At 40.7% G+C, this 22,004-nt stretch overlaps 1 protein-coding gene across 4 annotated transcripts in view; it reads right to left on the minus strand.

Annotated features, from left to right (window-relative positions):
• The window catches only part of STK24 (serine/threonine kinase 24), a 134,594-nt gene that overhangs the window by 14,606 nt on the left and 97,984 nt on the right, over positions 1-22,004 (minus strand). For all 4 annotated transcript variants that reach the window (XR_006277791.1, XM_043504707.1, XM_038375063.2 and 1 more), the window contains 2 exons: positions 14,138-14,323; positions 6,079-6,224 (listed from right to left, as the gene is read on the minus strand). Coding sequence is in view for 3 of the 4 variants with exons in the window: in XM_043504707.1 (XP_043360642.1) it covers positions 6,079-6,224; positions 14,138-14,323 (332 nt within the window). In the remaining variant the exon portion in view is untranslated. The remainder of the gene's footprint in view (positions 1-6,078; positions 6,225-14,137; positions 14,324-22,004) is intronic.

The raw sequence follows: 22,004 nt of genomic DNA on the forward strand, positions 1-22,004 counted from the left end.
CTACATGCTCCAGGCTGTGAAAGCAACTCCCTCCTGGGGGAGGGAAAGGAGAAATGAGAAGTGGGATTGGATCTGGGGCAGAGAGGGAGGGGAGCAGGGCTCGAGCCAACAGAGATGGGTAACGAGTGGTTGTGGGGAGGCAGAGAACTAGGGGAGTTCCACCAGTCTTGCAATTGGGAGCCAGGAGTTAGAATCCTGCACAGGTGATATCTTTAGGGAATTCTAAGATACTTATATTGGTGCCACAAGAAAAAGTACTGATTTCAATAGTTTACCTGTAGCATGGTCATAAGTCATGTTATTCATTACAGCACAGGAATATGAGCTAAATAACTTGGTGTGATCTTAAACCTCTTCAACCAATATTTAACAGAATGGAAGATTCTGTGACTAATTACAAACTGGGCAATTTAAATGAATAGATTGGAGAGTCAAAGGTCTATGTAAACATGATGAAAATATGATATGCACAACTCAATACAAAAAAAATCTAGCGGGAATGTTGCTCCTGCCTCTTAGTCATCTGGGAAACACATCCTCAGCCTTTTCTAAAAAAACCTTCTCAAAACAGATATCTTTTGCAGCACACCCCCAAAGTTGCCAAATTAGGCAATTTTTGGACCAAGGCAGGGAGCAAGTTCCAGAGTCTCAAAGCCTTTCCAGAGAAAGCCTTTCCAGCTGCTCTCTCTCATAGTGAAGGGATCTAGCTTGAGTGCTCCTGCTGATTACAGTTGTGGCAATACAGCATAGGAAGAGAGGCACTCTATTATTTAGGGCTTTATAGTTCATAAACTCCTTCAACTCCACCCAGACATCAATGGGCAGACAGTGCAGATCCTGAAGCAGTGTTAGATGCTCCCAATACAATGCTCAGCTCAATAAGCAAGTTGCTGCATTCTGCACTCGCTTCAGTCTCCAAATATTTTAAGGTGTCACCCCTCCCATCCTTCCCCCCACCCATGTACCACACATTGAAGTAGTTTAATCTCAAATTGACAAAATCATGGATAATATTGGTAAGGTCCACAGTGAAAAGATCACTATTTCATAGCCAGAGGTAGATGGTAAAATGCTGATGGGGTTACTGTTGTAATATGATCATCAAGCAGCAGCTGGGGATCTAAAAATCACCCATAAGTTGCAAACACTAGTAACTAAGTAATTAATAGCAGACAAACACCTTCAATCAAAGGGGCTGATTCTACCTTTGAAATCTCCTATCACAGCTTCTTCTAATCCATCACCACCACCTCCATCTTCTGTGGGTAGAGCTTCAGCCAGCTCACTCTCATCCATGCCCCAATCTCAACTCTGGCTGAGGTGTTGCACTGCAACACTGGAGTCGATGAGATAGAGACATACAGGTGCGTGTCATTAACATAATGAAAAACACCACTCCCCATGCCTCTTTAGGGCCCCATATACATGTTGAAAAGGAGGGTGACAGAAGGAACCCCACAGCACTGCAAACTTCGGAACTGTTCAGTAAAAGGAGCAACTCAACTACTCAATGAGAGGACTCACAGATGAAAAAACCGAAAGCCCTTGAAGACCCTCCCCATCAACTCTTACCAGGGTTCATCCTTCTGATCAATAGTATCAAAGGCAGCTGACAGATCTAATAATACCAGCATGGACACTTAGTCTTCAACTATAAGATTAGTTCAGTATCTGTGCCACATCCAGGTCTATACCCAGATTGGCATAGATCAAGAAGATCAAAGGCATCTATATACTGAGACAGTTGTCTCACTACAAGTTTTTACACAATCTTATCTTAGAAGGGAAGATATGATACTGGTCAACAGTTAGCAAGACTGTCAGCATCAAAAGGTGCCTTCTTTAGCCAAGGCCATACTATTACTTCTTTCAAAGCAATGGGCAGCCTATCGTCTCTAAGAGAGGTATTGGCAATCTGCACAAGCAAGGGAGCCAGTACTTCCCCACCGACCTCCACCAGCCAGGAAGGAAAGCAAGGGCATGGATCCAAAGCATAGGTTGAGGAAACAAGTTTTCTCAACACCTCCAGTACCTTAGGGAGCATCCCTATCTGGAACTATAACAGAGAAGACAATGCCTTTGTTCTCTCAAGACCTTGCTCTCCCACCACGGAAGCAGACAGCTCATCCAAATCTAAGCAATCTTGCCCACAAAATAAAACACGGTTACTTAATCTACAGTAAATATAGTTCTTTGGGGCGTTGTAGACAGTGTGGATCCTATTCTAGATATACAAGCATCCCATGTGCACAGAACTGGATTTTTTTTTAGCTAGCAGAGTCTGGCAGGGCTATGCCTTTGGCCTGTGCATCCTCCTGCTCTTTTATGAGGATATAAAGGATGGAACAGCCCTGCACCTTCCTCAGTTCCCTTGCACTTTGCAGCCTGTGATAGCTAGGAACAAGTTAAGGGATCCACAAGGACAACAACAACTCAAAGAACTGAAGTTACCACAGAGAAATTGTATTTTCTGTATTTTCTTCTTTGAGTATTTATCAGTATGGGTCCCAACCTAGACGACTGATAAGCAGTATCCTCCTTGCAGATAGGAGAGGAGTCACAGCTGTATCAGTCAAAGAGTGACTGGAGCACAGCCTTTCTGAGGTTAGCATCGGCTCTTACCACTACATCAAGTGCATAGTGCTTTTACAAAGGTCAGTGGTTTACTCCAAATAGCTGCCTTAAAGCTCTTAACAATAGTACGTTTCTGAAGCAGGCCAAAGATGTCACCCAGTCAAGTGTGCTCTCACACTGAAGGAAGGGTCATATCAGCCATGTGGTAGCAAGTGGAGAAACACAGAGTGATCCACTTTGATAATCTTTAAGAAGAAATTGCCTTATCTTTACATCTACCCAATAGAGCAATAAAGAGGTGGGAAGAGAGTCTGAAAGGTTTTGTCCTGTTCAGTCCTGGAGACATCTAGAGAATGCAATTTTTTTTCTCCAAAGGAGTGTAATTTTGAGAAGACCAATAAGGGGACTGATTAGTTCAAATGTAACTCTGACACTCTGCTGCCATAGGACTGAACAGAATGCTCAGGTGAAGGGGTTAGAGGGCTGATGTCCCCTATTATAGCAAGGACACTTCTTAGGTTAGTAGTATGGACACCTATGACAAGAGAGCGTCCATTGCCTCTGCTGATGTTGCTGCTGTGGATGATCCTTTTTTGATACATTGGAGGGGTATATAAGCAATTGTAACACACTGTTTTCTCACTAAATAGCACTCAACTATCAAATAGTGGGTCTTCTATGATGGACTGTACTTCACAGGGAATGACCGAAGCCTGGAGCAATGAGGCCCTTCTCATGGTCATGGCTGTGGTCATGGTTCTGGGCTGGCTGCATATCAGGAGCATGCACAGCAGCCTATAGGGATGTTTTCACCACTAGCTGTCTCTCCTGCAGAATGCCCTTGATATCCTCTGTAGCTTCGTAGGGACCTTTACAACTAGTATCAAGACTCTGTGTCATGTGAGAAAACCATACTTCACTAACATGGCCTGAAAATTAGCTACCCTCAGGTGAACAGTAGGCAACAAGTACAATTTCTTCCCAAAGAGATCCACTTGTTTTGGATCTTTCTCCTTGGGAGTTCTCTCAGTTGAGAAGGACTTCTCCTATACAACTGAAATCAGTATTGATCCAAGATTAGGACAGGTAATAAAAATACTCTAATCCTGATGGGGACGCATCGTAGTGTGTTTCTGTCCATTCTGCTGTTAGAAGTGCAGTGGTCAGCATCTGCCATAGTACCTTAAAGGGGTCCAGAAGCCCATTATTTCTCAGAAAGGCAATGCGTGCTGGGCTCATTGCAGAAAAAACCTCAAAAAGTGATTTCTCTGCAATGACAGAGATTTCAAACTCCAGTATGTCTACTATCTGCAAAGGGGAAAGCGATAGCTCAGTGGTTTGAAGAGGACACCGCCGTCCAGGGAGTGACGCAGGTCTTAGAGGTAGAACAGAAATGACGGCAGTGAGACACCACTAGAAGAAGGCGCACCAGCAACCAAGAGCTAATTCCCAGCACGGCCACCAGGAGGTGCCAAGGTGGTGAGTTCCACCCCATCACTGCCCATGAGGAAATTAATAATTTTGTCTTCAGAATAGGGTTTGAATAGTATGCAGTAAATGAGACATGAAATCACACATTGAACAATTAGAAAAAAAAACACGATATTGAACAAGTCAGAGAACCACAAACACTGTTACATGTGGGACAGAGAAGACTGTCCATGACCATTACAAGATATTGTATCCTTGCTTTGCACTGTTCATGTTTTCAAATAGGGTGTTAATACACATTGCTTTAAAGCTGTTAACAGTGACATGACAAATCTGCTGCCACCTTACTCTGTCGTGGGCTGTTGCTTTCCAGTTGCTGTGGAATATCAAACTTACGGTTAACCTGACATGCTTTTAAGTTTGATTTCAATGTGTCTTTATATTGATTGTACTGGCCATCATGAGAAAGGAGTTTGTAGCTGACCATAAAATATAGTCTTGAGTATTCTCAAGTCAGCCATGCCAACGAGCTGTGCAGACCAGTCAGTTGAACTTTCATGAGCATGCTCTGAATGCCATATATCCAAGGATTAAGAACTTTGATATTGAGAATCCTGTCCAACCATTTGACCATGCAGACAGACTGAAGACATTTTGAGACATTTACATTTACATTGAACAAGGCACAAGAAAGCGTACAGTATCAAAAAATCCTTCACTCGCAGAGAGATTGACTAAATAATTTCACTTTGATATTTTTATTATCTTTATAAAAACTTGAATACAAAATACAATTAGCTTTTTCAATACAAATTATTTGTTTAGGAGTACCCATCAAATGGCAGAATTTCTCAACTCAAATTACTTGTTACCTATTATCTTCTCCTTTCCATCAATCACAAAAAGGAGGAAGGCACTAGTAGTACTTTATTCTGTTCAGGTTCTTATACTACGCTCATCATAGCAGCATCTGAACAGCAGTACTCATAGAGAATTTATTCCCCTCTAACATCTACTCATGGCTTCAGTGGATGTACCTACTGTGCCACCAGGAGCAACTATTAATACCCTCGGTTCATGAGCTGAGCCAACCCAACTTTCTCCACTTCTCCCTAGGGAAAGGATGTCCCACCAAAAGGCATATTTTCTGAAGGAATTTCTAAAAGTTAAGACACCAGAAAATGATCCTCCTCCTTCTCTTTCTATGCCTCAGAGTGAAGAAAGATTTCCATTCACCATCATGACGTTAAGTATATCTATTTCTATAGCCCTAATGACCCTGTTGCCAATATTTGGAAGCCTTAATTGTGAACGTCCATACTTTAAAATTGAGCATCCATCCAAATAAGGTCTGGGGAAGTGCAAACCACGTCCCAAAGATCCCTAACAAATCAATCAGCAAAACCAAGAAAGATCAGAATTGATATTTCTGCTATTTCTAAGATAAGAAATAAGTAGAACAACACCTCCCCCATCCCTGCTTTTTTAAATCTACTTTTAGGACCTCTTTAGACAAGAGCATCAAAGAAGTAGAAGAGAGCAAACCCTCATTTTTTCTCCTTTACAAGTCCCATTTATCTCTAAACTTCTTGGTTACTTCTTGATTTTTAAAACATCAGGAATGTACTTGCACATTCTTTAGCTTTCATTTGCTGATACGTACTCTCAATCTTAACTTCAGGTTATAGAATTGGTTTAATTTAGTCATGAACATAATTTATTTGTTGTACTTTCTAGTATGACAGAAAAGAGGGTGTGTGAGCACTGTATGACTGAAACTAACAGTTTGAGATGCCAGAGCAGATGGAGCAAACTGCAGCATAAAATATTACAAAACACACCCTCCCTCAACAAAAAAAGTATATATTTTATAGTTAGTCTTCTTTCACCTTTCTGGGCTTGAAAGCCCTCAAAATATTTCAATTAAGTTTTTAACTTCACATGTCTGGTGAGCCCAACATTTTTTAAATAAAGAACATCAGCTAACTAGACAAGATGATACACAACTGCTTCAGAAAATTCTCCTCCTCTATTCCCCTGTTTATGATTATGTTATAGATTCAACAAACTTACGCATCCGATTCTTCAGAGCTGGAGTCGTCATGGCTCTGTTCAGACTTCCACCTCTTGTGCCTATCAATGAGCTCTGCCAGGTAGGATGTTTTTTTTGCATTTCGTATTATGAATTTGTGTTTCAAGAGCTCCTTTGCTGTCGGTCTCTTAAAAATAAAAATTAATTGTAAGCTACAGTCCAACTTTTCTCTATATATTTGAAACAGTTGAGATGACTCACATATCATGATTTGAAAAACAAAAGAGGAAAACTCATGACAAATAATATAAACAGAAACTTTGATGGCTTAATACCAAACACAGAAACAAAGAAATGTAGGGCGGGAAGGGACCTAGAGACGTTATCTAGTCCAGCCCAACACCAACCATACCTACAACCATTCCTGACAGGAGTTTGTCTAATCTGTTCTTCAAAATTTGCAATGACAGGTTGAAGCTTATTTCAGTACTTTACTATTCTTAAAGTTAGAAAGTTTTTCCTAATATCTAACCTATAGCTCCTTTACAAGCTAATTATTTCTTGTCCTACCTTCACAACAATTGATCACCAGCAGTGCAAGTAGGCCGGTAAGCCATACCAGCAAGCTATTTATAGCCAGTACGGCGTACCAGAAAGACAAAGCAGCAGCCCAGCCGGAGGAGAAAGATGGGAGTTCTGCTCCTTTCCCCGCTGGGAGGTGCAGTGGGAAAAGGAGCAGAATGCTGGCAGCTTCTCCGGCTGCTGCCCCCCCACCTCCAACCTCGCTCCCACCCCAGCCCTATCTCTGGCGGGGCTGCTGCTGCAGTATGAGGAAAGACAGAGATGCAGCTCCATGCCTGGAAGAGCAGGGGACGAGGCTGGGAGTTCTGCTCCTTTTCCTGCTGCCCCTCCCAGCAGGGAAAGGAGCAGAACTCCAAGCCCCTCTGCTCCCGCCCCCGCCCTTCCAGGCATGGAGCTGTGTCTCTGTCTGTGTACAACAGCAGCAGCCCCACCGGAGGAGAGAGGCTGGGGGGCGGGGCTGGGAGTTCTGCTCCTCCAGCAGCTGTACTGTCCCCACCCCCCAGCCTCATCCCCCCAGCCCCCAGGAGGAGGACAGAGCTCCCCTGCTCCAGGTAACATGGGATGGATGTGAGGAGGGGACAGGAAGAGTGTAGGGGGCCCGGGCTGGACGGTTAGGAGTCACGTGGAAGGTCATGGGAAGGTCACGTGCCCCCCCCATACCAGTAAGACATGGGTTTTACTTGCACCACTGTTGATCACTGTCCTCTTTATAATAGCCCTTAACATATTTGAGGCTTATCAGGTCCCCCATCAGTCTTCTTTTCTCAAGACTAAACATGCCCTGCTTAACCATTCATCATAGGTCAGGTTTTCTAAAACTTTTATCATTTTTGTTGTGCTCCAATTTGTTGTTATCTTTCTTAAGGTGTGACACCCAAAATTGGATGCAATAATCCATTTGAGGCCTCACCAATGCAGAGTAGAGTGGGATAAGTGCCTCCTAAGTCTTACATAAGACACTCTTATTAATACACCCCAGAATGTCATTAGCCTTTTTTGCAACTGCATCACATTGTTGATTTATAGTCTATTTATAACCACTATAATCCCAGGATGCTTTTCTGCAATATTACTGCCTAGCTAATATTACTGCCAACCTATTCTGCAGTTGCGTATTTGATTCAAATCCTATCTAGTTTATAAAGCTTAGATTGCGTTTTTGTTTTATTTCTTAGGTAATCTGCTTTGTCCTGTACATTCGCTACTTATAATCACTTAAAATCTATCTTAACTACAAATGTAGTTAATACATTTGTTTTATTTTATTTTTTTACCTAAGATAGTGTGTTTTGCTAGAAGTGTTTGACGAATCTGCTCAGGGAAAAAACTGCTGCATTGTCCTCTCCACATTGAGGGAGGGATGGATAGGTAATAAACTTATATTGGTCAGACTTTTGACCAGGGCAAGATGGTACAGCTCTGGAATCCTAGGCTGTAGAGCTGGAGGACAATTGGCTGGAGCCTCTCTATTATTAGTTCATGAATGGCTGAGGAGAAACATTCATATAACTGCTGCTGGCTGTGTCCCTGTGTGTGTGTGTGTGTGTGTGAGAGTGCAGGACCGGAACCAGTCTGCAGCTTATCACAGACTCACAGTGTGAGAGGGGACCCAGATTGGTATGTCAGAAGGCTCAGCAGTACTCCAGTTCCAGGCTGCACCATAGGGAAGTCCATCATACCTATTTTTCTGACATTGAAGCCTGAGGCAGTCTACTCTATCCCTTCTCAGAGACAGGAGGCTGATTTGATCCCAGATCCAAGGCTCCTAAGGCCTATGGACCAGTAGCACCAGACACATCTGCATCATCATAGTCAAGTTTGATTTTATCCCGAACACTAGCGATTGCATTGACAGAAATCTGAGAAGGCTAGGCTCTCTCTGAATCAGAGTCAATTAGGACTTCTATGAACTTTATCATATGTGATGGGATAAGACTATTGTTCATAGTTCATGAGAAGACCCTGCTGCTAGAATAGGTAGAGGGCATATTCTAGACTTGCTGCCAACTTCTGCTGGGTTCTGTCACATATTAGTTAATTGTCCAGGCAGGGGCAGATGTGTAAGAAGGGTGTTTTCTGCCTTAGTTGGGACTGATATATGTAAGCCTTCTTTTAGGAGTTTATAAATTCCCAGGGACTTTAAGGTAACCCTTGAGAGAAAGGCGTGCTTCCTCAGTTCTCTGGCTGAAGAGGACAATTCCCTCAAAAGGCAAATCCTCTGTCGTGACCTTTATGCCATGTGGTAATCCCAATGCCTACAGCCAGGAGACCCATTTCATACTAATGGCCTTTGCCATCAACCTTGCAGCCATACAGGAATCAGAGTCATCAGTACCAAACTATTGCTGCCAAGGTAATCTGTGCCAGGACTGTTGATGTGGAGGCTGTCAGTCCAACTGGGGACTTTGTCAATGTTGAGGTGGCCGGCATCTACATTGTTGGTGCCGACTCTGCCAGTGCTTTCTTCACCATTCCACTGTCTGATCCCACAGTGTGATGAATGCTCAAGAGAGTGCTGGCTGATGCTAGTTGATGCTGGTTCTAACAGTCGCTTCTGGGTCCAAAATGACCTGCATGAACTGCACAAATAAATGCATCTTGTGCATAGCATCCCTGGACTTACTGTGCAGGTCCTGGAGGAGAAGGACTTGCACACAAAGCACTTATCTAAGATGTGGCTCTCTCCTAAGCAGAAAAGGCATTGACTGTGTCCTCCTTAATGGAGATCAGTCCATTGCAGGACATGCAGAGTTTGAACCAAATACTTTTCTTCTTCCAATAGGTTGAAAAATCCTGGATTAAGGTCTCTGAAGACTAATCGGTCAGTCACTCGCTGGGTTCCATCTCACTGTCACAAGGCAGTAAGAAGAAACTGGGAAGAACCATGGCCATTCCACTGTTTATGCCATTGCACGGGAGTATGAGGTGATACAGGGTGTACACACAGACACCGCAATTTTAAAAAATCCAATCTCAAGCGCTTGAGGAGCGTATGCTCCTACAATGGATTACACAGACAACAACAACAACATCTGACTGACATGTCTACACTGACATATTACAAGAAGAACACTCATTCTCATCCAGTGAAATTGGGGTAACGTCTTTAGGGCTCGGAGATGCCTGAAAGAAAGAGTTGGGGTAAGTCAAAGATGAAGAATGAGGAAACAAGATAACAGATTTTAACAGACCTACTGGGTCAACAGGGAACCACACAGCTTTGCACTGTGAGAATTCAAGAAACATCATAGTTAATACTGTCTATGAGAAAGAAAAGGAGTATGTGTGGCACCTTAGAGACTAACAAATTTATTAGAGCATAAGCTTTCGTGAGCTACAGCTCACTTCATCGGATGCCGATGAAGCTCACGAAAGTTTATGCTCTAATAAATTTGTTAGTCTCTAAGGTGCCACAAGTACTCCTTTTCTTTTTGCGAATACAAACTAACACGGCTGCCTCTCTGAAACCTATGAGAAAGAAAACTCATTGAGACTGTTAATACTCCTGTATCACAAAGACACTAAGTAGTAACCTTTAACACATTCTAGAGGAAACAGAGTACAAATTCCCTGTCTTTCCACAAAGCCAAAGGGCTGAAGAAACAATATGAACACAAAGCAAAGGGGCTTTAGGGGAAGAAATAGGCAACCCAAGAAATCACTATGGAGTACTGGAGAACTTACCAGGAAGAAGGCAAAGTAACGAAACAGGATACACAGTACTGCCCTTAACAAAGCCAAAGGACTGGCTAAGAGCTGAAGCCTGCCATGATATCAGTTCTGACTCAAAGCTCCTTTGCTGAGGCACTGGCTATTGGTGTGTTTTTGTGAGTTATGGTAATTCCCCCCTTTTCACAGACTGGATGCACAGACTTAACTAGATCAGATTTTCTCCAATATAATTTGCTCTGCACTGAGAGTTAACTCTTCTAAACTTAAAAATAACATTCAAATACAGTCCCACATTTGAAAGTGAGCATACATATGTAAAAAAAAATTTGGCCAGTATTTTCCTAAATCATTTTACAGTGAGGACCGTTTAAACAAATATTTTCTTAACACTAAACTTCTGCTTTGTCCTACTTGGACCATTAGGAGGACAAGTTAGTGACTCCACTGTTAAAGATAAACATAGGGGACTCTGCAGTACAAATTTGGTCGGGGGCTCCCTAGACAAACACCCCTTTCACCACACACAAATGACCTGCTTTTAATTTACAAAGTGCTCTGAACCACACATGCAAAGCTAGGTAGGCCTGCAAATTGCTTTGCAAATAGAAGGACTTGAGCAGAGATACTGGTACAAATTTGGGGTCACATGATTAAGGCATTTAAGAGATACAGCCCCTTCAAACACACAATGGACTTGAATGTAACATGGTTCTATGCTATTCAGTGCTGCTGAGTGGAAGAACTTAAATGCAGACTGTGATGTGTTGTCACCCTCAGAGTGTAGCCGCTGGAACCACTGTGCCCCCTAACAAATCAGCGGGATTGGCCTCTCTCACACAGCTCTGCTGGTGACTCAGTCAGCCTCTCCAGGCCTTGTTATCACCCAACACGATAGCAGGTGGCACCACACACACAACTAAGTTACCCAAGTGCTTTACCTAAGCTACTTATGAACAAACAGGGGACACCAGTCAATTTCCCAGCTCCCCAACCTTGCACCCCTACTTGAGTATAAACCCAGAATTATACTATCTTGCACTGCACAGAGATCTATATAGCGCAAGCTCATGAATATAGTTCGCTCCCTCCCCCTTCGATGTGGGGAAGATAGGCAACAAGCCTGTGTTTACCAAGCTGAAATTTTCCCACACACTTCACTCAAAACACACTGGTTAAGATACAATATAAAACAAGTTTATTAACTACAGCAGTGTTTCCCACACTTGGGACACCGCTTGTTCAGGGAAAGCCTCGGCGAGCCCATCCGGTTTCTTTAACTGCCGCATCCACAGGTTCAGCCAATCGCGGCTCCCACTGGACGCGGTTTGCTGTGCCTGACCAATGGGGGCTGCGGGAAGTGGCGGCCAGTATGTCCCTCGGCCCATGCCACTTCCCGCAGCCCCCATTGGCCGGGCACAGCGAACCGCGGCCAGTGGAAGCCGCGATCGGCCGAACCTGCGGACGCAGCAGGTAAACAAACCGGCCTGGTTCACCAAGGGCTTTCCCTGCACAAGTGGCGGAACAAGTCTGGGAAGCACTGAACTACAGAATGATAGATTTTAAGTGATTATAAGTGATAGCAAACAGATCAAAGCAGATTACCTAGCAAATAAACAGAACGCAAGCTAAGTCTAATATATTAGATCAGTGGTTCCCAAACTTGTTCCGCCGCTTGTGCAGGGAAAGCCCTTGGTGGGCCGGGCCAGTTTGTTTACCTGCTGCGTCCACAGGTTTGGCCAATCGCGGCTCCCAGTGGCTGAGGTTCGCTGCTCCAGGCCAATGGTGGCTGAGGGAAGTGGCGCGGGCCGAGGGACATACTGGCCACCGCTTCCCGCAGCCCCCATTGTCCGGGCACAGTGAACCGCGGCCAGTGGGAGCTGCAATCAGCCAAACCTGCAGACGCGGCAGGTAAACAAACAGGCCAGGCCCACCAGGGGCTTCCCATGAACAAGCAGCAGAACAAGTTTGGGAACCACTGTATTAGATAGATATATTAGATAGATTTGAATTAGCAATATCTCACCCTGACTGATGATACAAGCAGGCTTGCAGATTCTTAAGGCACAACCTGCATCTGCCTTGCAGCTTAGGTTCCCCTCCCCCATTCCAAGTCCTTTGTCTTCCACAGCTTCTTTCAGGTGTTGAGTTGTGGGGCAGTGAAGACAAATCATGTCATCACTCTCCATCTTATATAGTTTCTCCATATGGCGGGAACCCTTTGTTCCAAGCTAAATTTCCAGCCCAGTTTGTGGAAAAATAGAGGTACCAAAATGGAGATTAGAATCATGTGATCTGGTCACATGCCCTTGCGTGTTCCCAAGTCAGAGCAGCCATTGTCCATAGGCTGTCTGCAGCATTTCCTGGAAGGCTCACCAGGTGGGGGATAAGCTTCTCCTAAAGCCTATTGTTTCCCTTAATGGCCCATTACCTTGAATAGGCCCTTCACAATCAGTTGTCTAGACTGGAAGCATCTTGCCTAGTGGCTGTCATCCAGTTGTAACCACATTTGAAATACAGATAGATAGTCATGATTCATAACTTTAGATACAAAAAATGAACACAAGTAGGATAATCATATTCAGCAAATCATAACTTTTTCATAGACGCCTCACATGCAATATTTTGTACAAGATGCCTCAAAATTGTCATAATCATACCACTATGATGAATATGGGGTGCAATGTCACACAGACATTGAGAGAGGTAGAGCACCATGTCAGTTTCAAGTCAGTTTTACCAAGTGTTTTAAAATTGAGACAATCAAATCCATTTGAAATTTGGCTTGCCAACATTTGTGTGTATTTGGGGGTTGTGGTGTTTTGTTTTGGTAATCCTAACCTTGTTCTAATGTATATGTAATGCTGCATTCTAAATTTTGGGAATTAAGCTCTCATGTTCTGAGAGGGCATGAACAGCACCGGGCAGTCTTATGTGTGCAAATTTTACACTGTGTGTAATATAAATCTGCTTGCAACTAAATTATTATGATGTCACACATTGAACATGATTTCACTCCCTGGGCTTGTTTAAATGAATAATGTGCAGCAATCTGAGGTGTAAATCTACAGCACATTAGCATGCTAGGCACTAATTGTTCATGTGGACCCTCCTGTGTGCATGAAAACTTCTCTAGTATATTCTAATTTACTCCCATTTGTTGTATGGTAGCAAGGTCCATATGAACAGTAGCGTGTGGCACATTAGTGCACTGTCAATGTACACTCAAGCCTGAACATATAAAAAGAAACACTCAAAGCATTGCAGGGAACAGAGATCTCAGCAACTGTGTGTGTTTAGGTGATATCACCAACTAGCACACAAGAAACAAAGAACTAAGAACTTGCCACATAAACTTTTCAGTTCACTTTTAAAAAAACAACACTGTAGTGTGTAGTAAAAAAAGATTATGAAAAAATGTTAGAAGTACTGCACTTTGAGGCTTTCAATCTAATTTATCTAAAAGCTTTCTTCACGGTGAAAGTCCTTTTTAGTACACATGGACAAAAAAAACCCCTGTACATAACAGTTATATTATAACAGTTATATTCCCAATTTAGGCCTTTTTGGAAGAATTCTATGTACTATGCTCCACAATTCATACACATTTTTAATTAAAAAATCTTTGTTGTTTTAGCTAACAGTCAGTCATCACTGTAAAAATGTAATTCAGCTTTAAATAAAAATGAATTTCCTTTTAAATGTTGTCCTGACTCCCTATGAAGTAGATTTCTATTCTAAAATCTCTTGGTGTTAAAAGCTCCTTACAAGGAATTCATGCAAAACACTTAGATGCTTTACTACATGTTGATAGTTGTATGAAAAACAGAATATATTTGTAAAACTCACGAAGCTTGGCTCCTTGTTCAAGCAGGCCTCAACAAATTCTTTGAGGGGTTTACTGTAGTTTTCTTCCAGAGCTGGTGGATTGTTCTTTGGGATGAGGAATAAAACCTTCATTGGATGCAACGCTGAATGCGGTGGCTTTCCTTTTGCAAGTTCTATGGCTGTTATGCCTAATGACCAGATGTCTGCCTGTAACACAAACAATATTTATAAATATATGGGAGGCCAGGGAGAGCATGTGAGAAAGAAAGAAACAGCTGATTTTACAACTTTCTTGCAAATTACTGCTTTCAAGAGTATGTTTTATTTTTGTCAAGAACCACTGGTTACCTTGTACCCGCTTCCCCTATTCTGTGTCTCCTAGAAAAATGTAGTAGTTTGAACAAAACACAGAATTAACTCATCTTATGCTTCATTTACTGAATAAAAATACTATCTTGTTAAAAAAGACCGGAGTCTTAACCTCTTCTCTGGAACTCTGGGCTTCTACTCCTCATATAAAATATACCTATTAGTCTCTTTTATTCAACAACCTACTGCATTCCAATGGAAGTTTTAAGTATGGTATAATAATGTAATAATAATAATATAATAAAATACAATAATTGAATAAAGTTTCTAGAGAAGGCCAAGACTACTTTCACATGGGTCAATATGATTTTTGGAACTGCGCCCTTAAGGAAGCAATACACATATGATAATTACACCTGATTGACTAAGTACCATATCTGATTTGCATTTGATGTTATAATTAATAAAACACCACTTTCAAATCATGTTTATTTCATTAATTTAAACTCCTATCCAAACCTGAGGCCATATACAAGGATTTAAAACAGCAAAAATAAAAATCCTAATACAACTAAGATACAAAGATTTTCAGCCAAGCTGCAAGACAATATAGCCCATGTAATAATGTAAAAAGTTATAACCTGATATGTCCACAATCATCATCACATAAAACCCATAACATAACCACACAAAAAGCCTACTATAGGAAATAAAACCCCAAAACTATTTATCCCAAATCCCTCACCCACCACTTCCTGGAAAATCCTGGAAGAACAAATATGCCTTGTAGCATCTTCTGAAGATTACCAAATCCAGGCCCTGAGAGATCAAAGACAAGTAGGAGAACAGCGATTCAGAGCTGAGGATTCCTTATTGTTGCTGCTAAGACATGCTGCTAAGATCCCCCACCCCTCTTTTAAATCAGAGGACTGTACACTCAGATGTCTCTGCTGACAGCACAGCTTCACCCAGAGAAGCAATATTTATGATTTTAAGGGCCCCAAAAATGTAGGACTCTGTAAGTCAAAATGCTTTAAATTCCATCCAGAAACTAATCTGAAGACCATGCAAGTCTCAGAGCACAAGGATAATATGCTCTCCATATGCAGCACACTTAATATGCAGCTTTCCTAAATTTCAGATAGACATTAAAGTGCGGTCATGGTGTGAAAAGTGACAAACTATAAAAAAGAAGTGTAGGCTTCCATGCTGTGGGGGGACTGACCTCAATACTGATGTAGAAATATATTAATAAATTATAGATAGACCGTAGGTGAGGCAATATCTTTTATTGGACTATCTTCTAGTGGTGAGAGAGACAAGATTTGAGCTTACCGAGAACTCTTCTTCAGAGAGACATCTCACCAACCTTGTCTCTCTAATATCTCTAATAACATGGCTACAACAAACACTGCATTAATAAATCAAACTTGTTGGGTCTTTACTAGTAAAGTAAATAGAATAGTAAAATATAGCTACCAGTAGTTATAGCCAGGATGCTTGAAAATATAACAATATCAGTCTATGTATCTTATAAAATGTTCAAGCTGACCAAAGGAATTGCAGGAGCTTCTGCTTTCTGTCACCCTGGAGACCAGCAAATGTCAGGAAAATAGCCCTCCTTAGCCATAAAACCATGCTTATACACCTAAGAGTGACTTATCTAGACACCTTCCCTCTTATATAAAAATACCAGTTTGGTAGAAATGTAATACTTACTTCAAGCAAACAAACCATGTAAAACATTCTTGATTTAGGAACACACCTGATTGTGAAAAAGAATGTAGGATTGTGTTATCAGAGCAAAAAGTGGCTTTTTTTGCCCTCCCAAGAAAAACTTCTAGGTAAACCTAGGGAAAAATGTCCTCATTAAAGTGAATGTTATAATTACTCTAAAAACTTCATTCAGAAAAGCTTCTAGGAAAAATGTGGAAGCTGGAAGTATGTTAAACCTTTATTTCTTAAATGTGTTAGTCTCTAAGGTACCACAAGTACTCCTTTTCTTTATTTCTTAAATGTTGAAATGGCAAATAGTTTTGAAATACATATTCGTGTTTTAAACTAAATGTAAAGTGCCCAATGTAATTTCCTAATATGATTGCTATGTACATGGTAAAAGGCTTTATGTACAAACATGGAATCTAACTATGTGTTCATTCCTCCCCAGGGCAGATCCACACAGAGGAGGACAATCTACTACTGCTATTAATTACTCTCCAGTGGCAGATATCTATGTGATGGATCTGAACACAAGAACGGCCATACTGGGTCAGACCAAAGATCCATAAGAACATAAGAATGGCCATACTGGGTCAGACCAAAGGTCCACCCATCCCAGTATCCTGTCTACCGACAGTGGCCAATGCCAGGTGCCCCAGAGGGAGAAAACCTAACAGTTAATGATCAAGTGATCTCTCTCCTGCATTCCATCTCCACTCTCTGACAAACAGAGGCTAGGGACACAATTCCTTACCTATCCTGGCTAATCGCCATTAATGGACTTAACCTCCATGAATTTATCCAGTTCTCTTTTAAACCCTGTTATAGTCTTAGCCTTCACAACCTCCTCAGGCAAGGAGTTCCACCTTGTGCCCTGAGTGAAGAAGAACTTCCTTTTTTTTGTTTTAAACCTGCTACCCTTTAATTTCATTTGGTGGCCTCTAATTCTTATATTATGGGAACAAGTAAATAACTTTTCCTTATTCACTTTCTCCACACCACTCATGATTTTATATACCTCTATCATATCCCCCCTTAGGCTCCTCTTTTCCAAGCTGAAAAGTCCTAGCCTCTTTAATCTCTACTCATATGGGATCCGTTCCAAACCCTTAATCATTTTAGTTGCCCTTCTCTGAACCTTTTCTAATGCCAATATATCTTTTTTGAGATGACGGGACCACATCTGTACGCAGTCTTCAAGATGTGGGCATACCATGGATTTAAATAAAAGGGCAATAAGATATTCTCCATCCCTTTTTTTAATGATTCCTAACATCTCATTTGCTCTTGACTGCCACTGCACACTGCATGCACGTCTTCAGAGAACTATCCACGATGACTCCAAGATCTTTCTCCTGATTAGTTGTAGCTAAATTAGCCCCCATCATATTGTATGTATAGTTGGGGTTATTTTTTCCATTGTGCATTACTTTACATTTATCCACATTAAATTTCATTTGCCATTTTGTTGCCCAATCACTTAGTTTTGTGAGATCTTTTTGAAGTTCTTCATAGTCTGCTTTGGTCTTAACTATCTTGAGCAATTTAGTATCGTCTGCAAACTTTGCCACCTCACTGTTTACCCGTTTCTCCAGATCATTTATGAATAAGTTGAATAGGATTCGTCCTAGGACTGACCCTTGGGGAACACCACTAGTTACCTCTCTCCATTCTGAAAATTTGCCATTTATTCCTACCCTTTGTTCCCTGTCTTTTAACCAGTTCTCAATCCGTGAAAGGATCTTTCCTCTTATCCCATGACAACTTAATTTACGTAAGAGCCTTTGGTGAGGGACCTTGTCAAAGGCTTTCTGGAACTCTAAGTAACTAGGTCCACTGTATCCCCCTTGTCCACATGTTTGTTGACCCCCTCAAAGAACTCTAATAGATTAGTAAGACATGATCTTCCTTTACCATGTTGACTTTTGCGCATCAATTTATGCTCTTCTATGTGTCTGACAATTTTATTCTTTACTATTGTTTCAATTAATTTGCCCGGTAATGACGTTAGATTTACTGGTCTGTAATTGCCAGGATCACCTCTAGAGCCCTTCTTAAATATTGGCGTTACATTAGCTATCTTCTAGTCATTGGGTACAAAAAAGAAAAGGAAAGGAAAAGGAAAGAAAACTTCAAAAACAGACTCCAGCGAGAGATTGCTGATTGGAATTAATTAGCAAACTGGATACAATTAACTTAGGCTTGAATAGAGACTGGGAGTGGATGGGTCATTACATAAAGTAAAACTATTTCCCCATGTTATTTCTCCCCCCACTGTTCCTCAGACCTTCTTGTTAACTGCTGGAAATGGCCCACCTTGATTATCACCACAAAAGGTTTTCCTCCTTCCCCTCCCCCCTCCTTCTTGCTGGTAATAGCTCATCTTAAGTGATCACTCTCCTTACAGTGTGTATGATAAAACCCATTGTTTCATGTTCTCTGTGTGTGTATATAAATCTCCCCACTGTATTTTCCACCGAATGCATCCGATGAAGTGAGCTGTAGCTCACGAAAGCTTATGCTCAAATAAATTTGTTAGTTTCTAAGGTGCCACAAGTACTCTTTTTCTTTTTTGCAAATACAGACTAACACGGCTGCTACTCTGAAACCTGTCATTGGGTACAGTAGCTGATTTAAAGGACAGGTTACAAACCATAGTTAATAGTTCCTCAATTTAACATTTGAGTTCTTTCAGAACTCTTGGGTGAATGTCATCTGGTCCCGGTGACTTATTACTGTTAAGTTTCTCAATTAATTCCAAAACCTCCTCTAGTGACACTTCAATCTGTGACAATTCCTCAGATTTGTCACCTACAAAATATGGCTCAGGTTTGGGAATCTCCCTAACATCCTCAGCCATGAAGACTGAAGCAAAGAATTCATTTAGTTTCTCTGCAATGACTTTATCGTCCTTACGTGCTCTTTTTGTATCTTGATCGTCCGGGGCACCACTGGTTGTTTAGTAAGCTTCCTGCTTCTGATGTACTTAAAAAACATTTTGTTATTACCTTTTGAGTTTTTGGCTAGCTGTTCTTCAAACTCCTTTTTGGCTTTTCTTATTACATTTTTACATTTAATTTGGCAGTGTTTATGCTCCTTTCTATTTACCTCACTAGGATTTGACTTCCACTTTTTAAAAGATGCCTTTCTATCTCTCACTGCTTTTTTTATATGGTTGTTAAGCCACGGTGGCTCTTTTTTAGTACTTTTAATTTGGGGTATACATTTAAGTTGAGCCTCTATTATGGTGTCTTTGAAAAGTGTTCATGCAGCTTGCAAGGATTTCACTGTAGTCACTTTCCCCTGTAGCTCACGAAAGCTTATGCTCTAATAAATTTGTTAGTCTCTAAGGTGCCACAAGTACTCCTTTTCTTTTTGCGAATACAGACTAACACGGCTGCTACTCTGAAAACTGTAGTCACTGTACCTTTTAATTTCTGTTTAACTAACCACCTCATTTTGCATAGTTCCCCTTTCTGAAATTAAATGCCACAGTGTTGGGCTGTTGAGGTGTTCTTCCCACCACAGGAATGTTAAATGTTAATATATTATGGTCACTATTTCCAAGCAGTCTTGTTATAGTTACCTCTTGGACCAGATCCTGCCCTCCACTCAGGACTAGATCGAGAGTTGCCTCTCCTCTTGTAGGTTCCTGTACCAGCTGCTCCAAGAAGCAGTCATTTAAAGTATCGAGAAATTTTGTCTCTGCATTTCGTCTTGAGGTGATATGTACCCAGTCAATATGGGGATAACTGAAATTCCGCACTATTATTGAGTTTTTTATTTTGATAGCCTCTCTAATCTCCCTTAGCATTTCATCGTCACTATCGCTGTCCTGGTCAGGTGGTCAGTAATAGATCCCACTGTTATTTTCATATTAGAGCATGGAATTACTATCCATAGAGATTCTATGGAGCATGTGGATTCATTTAAGATTTTTATTTAGCTCAGCATTTTGTCTTCCGACATGGCCAATGCCAGGTGCTCCAGGGGGAATGAACAGAACAGGTAATCATTAAGTGATCCATCCTGTTGCTCGTTACCAGCTTCTGGCAAACAGAGGCTAGGGACACCATTCCTGCCCATCCTGGCTAATAGCCATTGATAGACCTATCCTCCAGGAATTTATCTAGTTCTTTTTTGAATCCTGTTTGAAGCACGTCCTCTGGAATGGTGATCGAAGCATAAAGGAGCCTGCAAATGTTTAGCATATCTGGCACATTAATACCTTCCAACGCCGGCTACAACAGTGCTATGAAAAAGTCTGTTCTAACTTTCAGGTGACATTATAAATAAGAAGCGGTCAGCATTATCTCCTGTAAATGTAAACAAACTTTTTCATGTTAGCGATTGGCCAAACAAGAAGTAGGACTGAGTGGACTTATAGGCTGTAAAGTTTTACATTGTTTTGTTTTTGAGTGCAGTTATGTAAAAAAAAATTTCTACATTTGTAAATTGCACTTTCGCAATAAAGAGATTGCACTACAGTCCTTGTACGAGGTGAATTGAAAGATACTATTTCTTTTGCTGTTTTTTTGCAGTGCAAATATTTGTAATAAAAAATAATATAAAGTGAGCACTATAGACTTTGTATTCTGTGTTGTAATTGAAATCAATATATTTGAAAATGTAAACACTCAAATATTTAAATAAATGGTATTCTATTATTGTTTAACAGTGCAATTAAAACTACGAATAATCATGATTCTTTTTACTTGTGATTAATTTTTTTAATCATTTGACAGCCCTAATTTGTTTTCACGTAGATTGAGGTACATGATGCAAATAATTAATCATGAGCATCGGGCACCAACTTTTAAAACATACACAATTATTACCCACATACACAATTATAGATTTATTTGCAAATGGATTAATGGAATAATGTCTGTGTTTTTGTTATTCTTAAATATATATTTTGTGGCTGCGAGGTATTTTTAGTGCATTTATATTTAATTTTTTAAGCAGGCTTTTAATTTTATCGTTTTTTATTTTGAGGCTTTTTTTGTTACCCATGCTCTGTGGATCATGGGCTTTATTACTGTTTGATTAACATTAAGACCCAAGGCCAAAATGGGGGAAACCCATTTTATTTTTATCATCAGCAAGACAAAAATAATGATTTTCCCAGATTATTTTTGTACAGGTAAAATTTACCATTTTTTTACCAGGATTGCGAATTTTTTTTTTTTTAGTCTGGGTGCAATTTTTTAAAATAATGATACTAATTTTTAATAGGATATTCAACTCATACCATATTGTATTATGTTCTTTACCATATTAATAATATACATTTTGTATTAGCATGCATGCTAGGGCCAAGGAAACATTACCCTGGAGGGCACCAACAGCCTGCAAGAGGTAGAGGTGGTCCTTTTTTGGGAATTGCCACCCTATTCTGTATGGAATTTAGCTTTTTTAAGGATACCCTCAGGGGCATTGCTAAATTTTTAGGTGCTGCCACTCTGCATTTACTTTATCTGAACTATTAGGAACCCCTACCCCGTGCCAATTGCTTTTAATAAATCCCTTTTTGCCCAGGCTTTGCAAGGTTTGGGCACATTATGAAGATTAAATTAATTTTTTTTAGCCCCTACGTAATGGCTGGGGACAACTTTTCACAGTGAGGTTTATTGTTGAGATATTTGCTACAATAACCTTTTTTAGAGTGTGGGTTGAATTAATTATTAATTACTCTTTTACATTGCTTTGAACTACATATGCCCTGAGCAAATTGATAACAATTGGTTTTAGAATTTATATTTTTATACTTTTTATTTTTGTGTTATTTTGGGCTGCAAGTTAATTATTTTATTAAGGCATTATTTAATTAAACTTTTTTATTATGAATTTTTTCAGA

Source organism: Dermochelys coriacea, chromosome 1 (genome assembly GCF_009764565.3).
Source record: "Dermochelys coriacea isolate rDerCor1 chromosome 1, rDerCor1.pri.v4, whole genome shotgun sequence".
Lineage (NCBI taxonomy): Eukaryota > Metazoa > Chordata > Testudines > Dermochelyidae > Dermochelys > Dermochelys coriacea.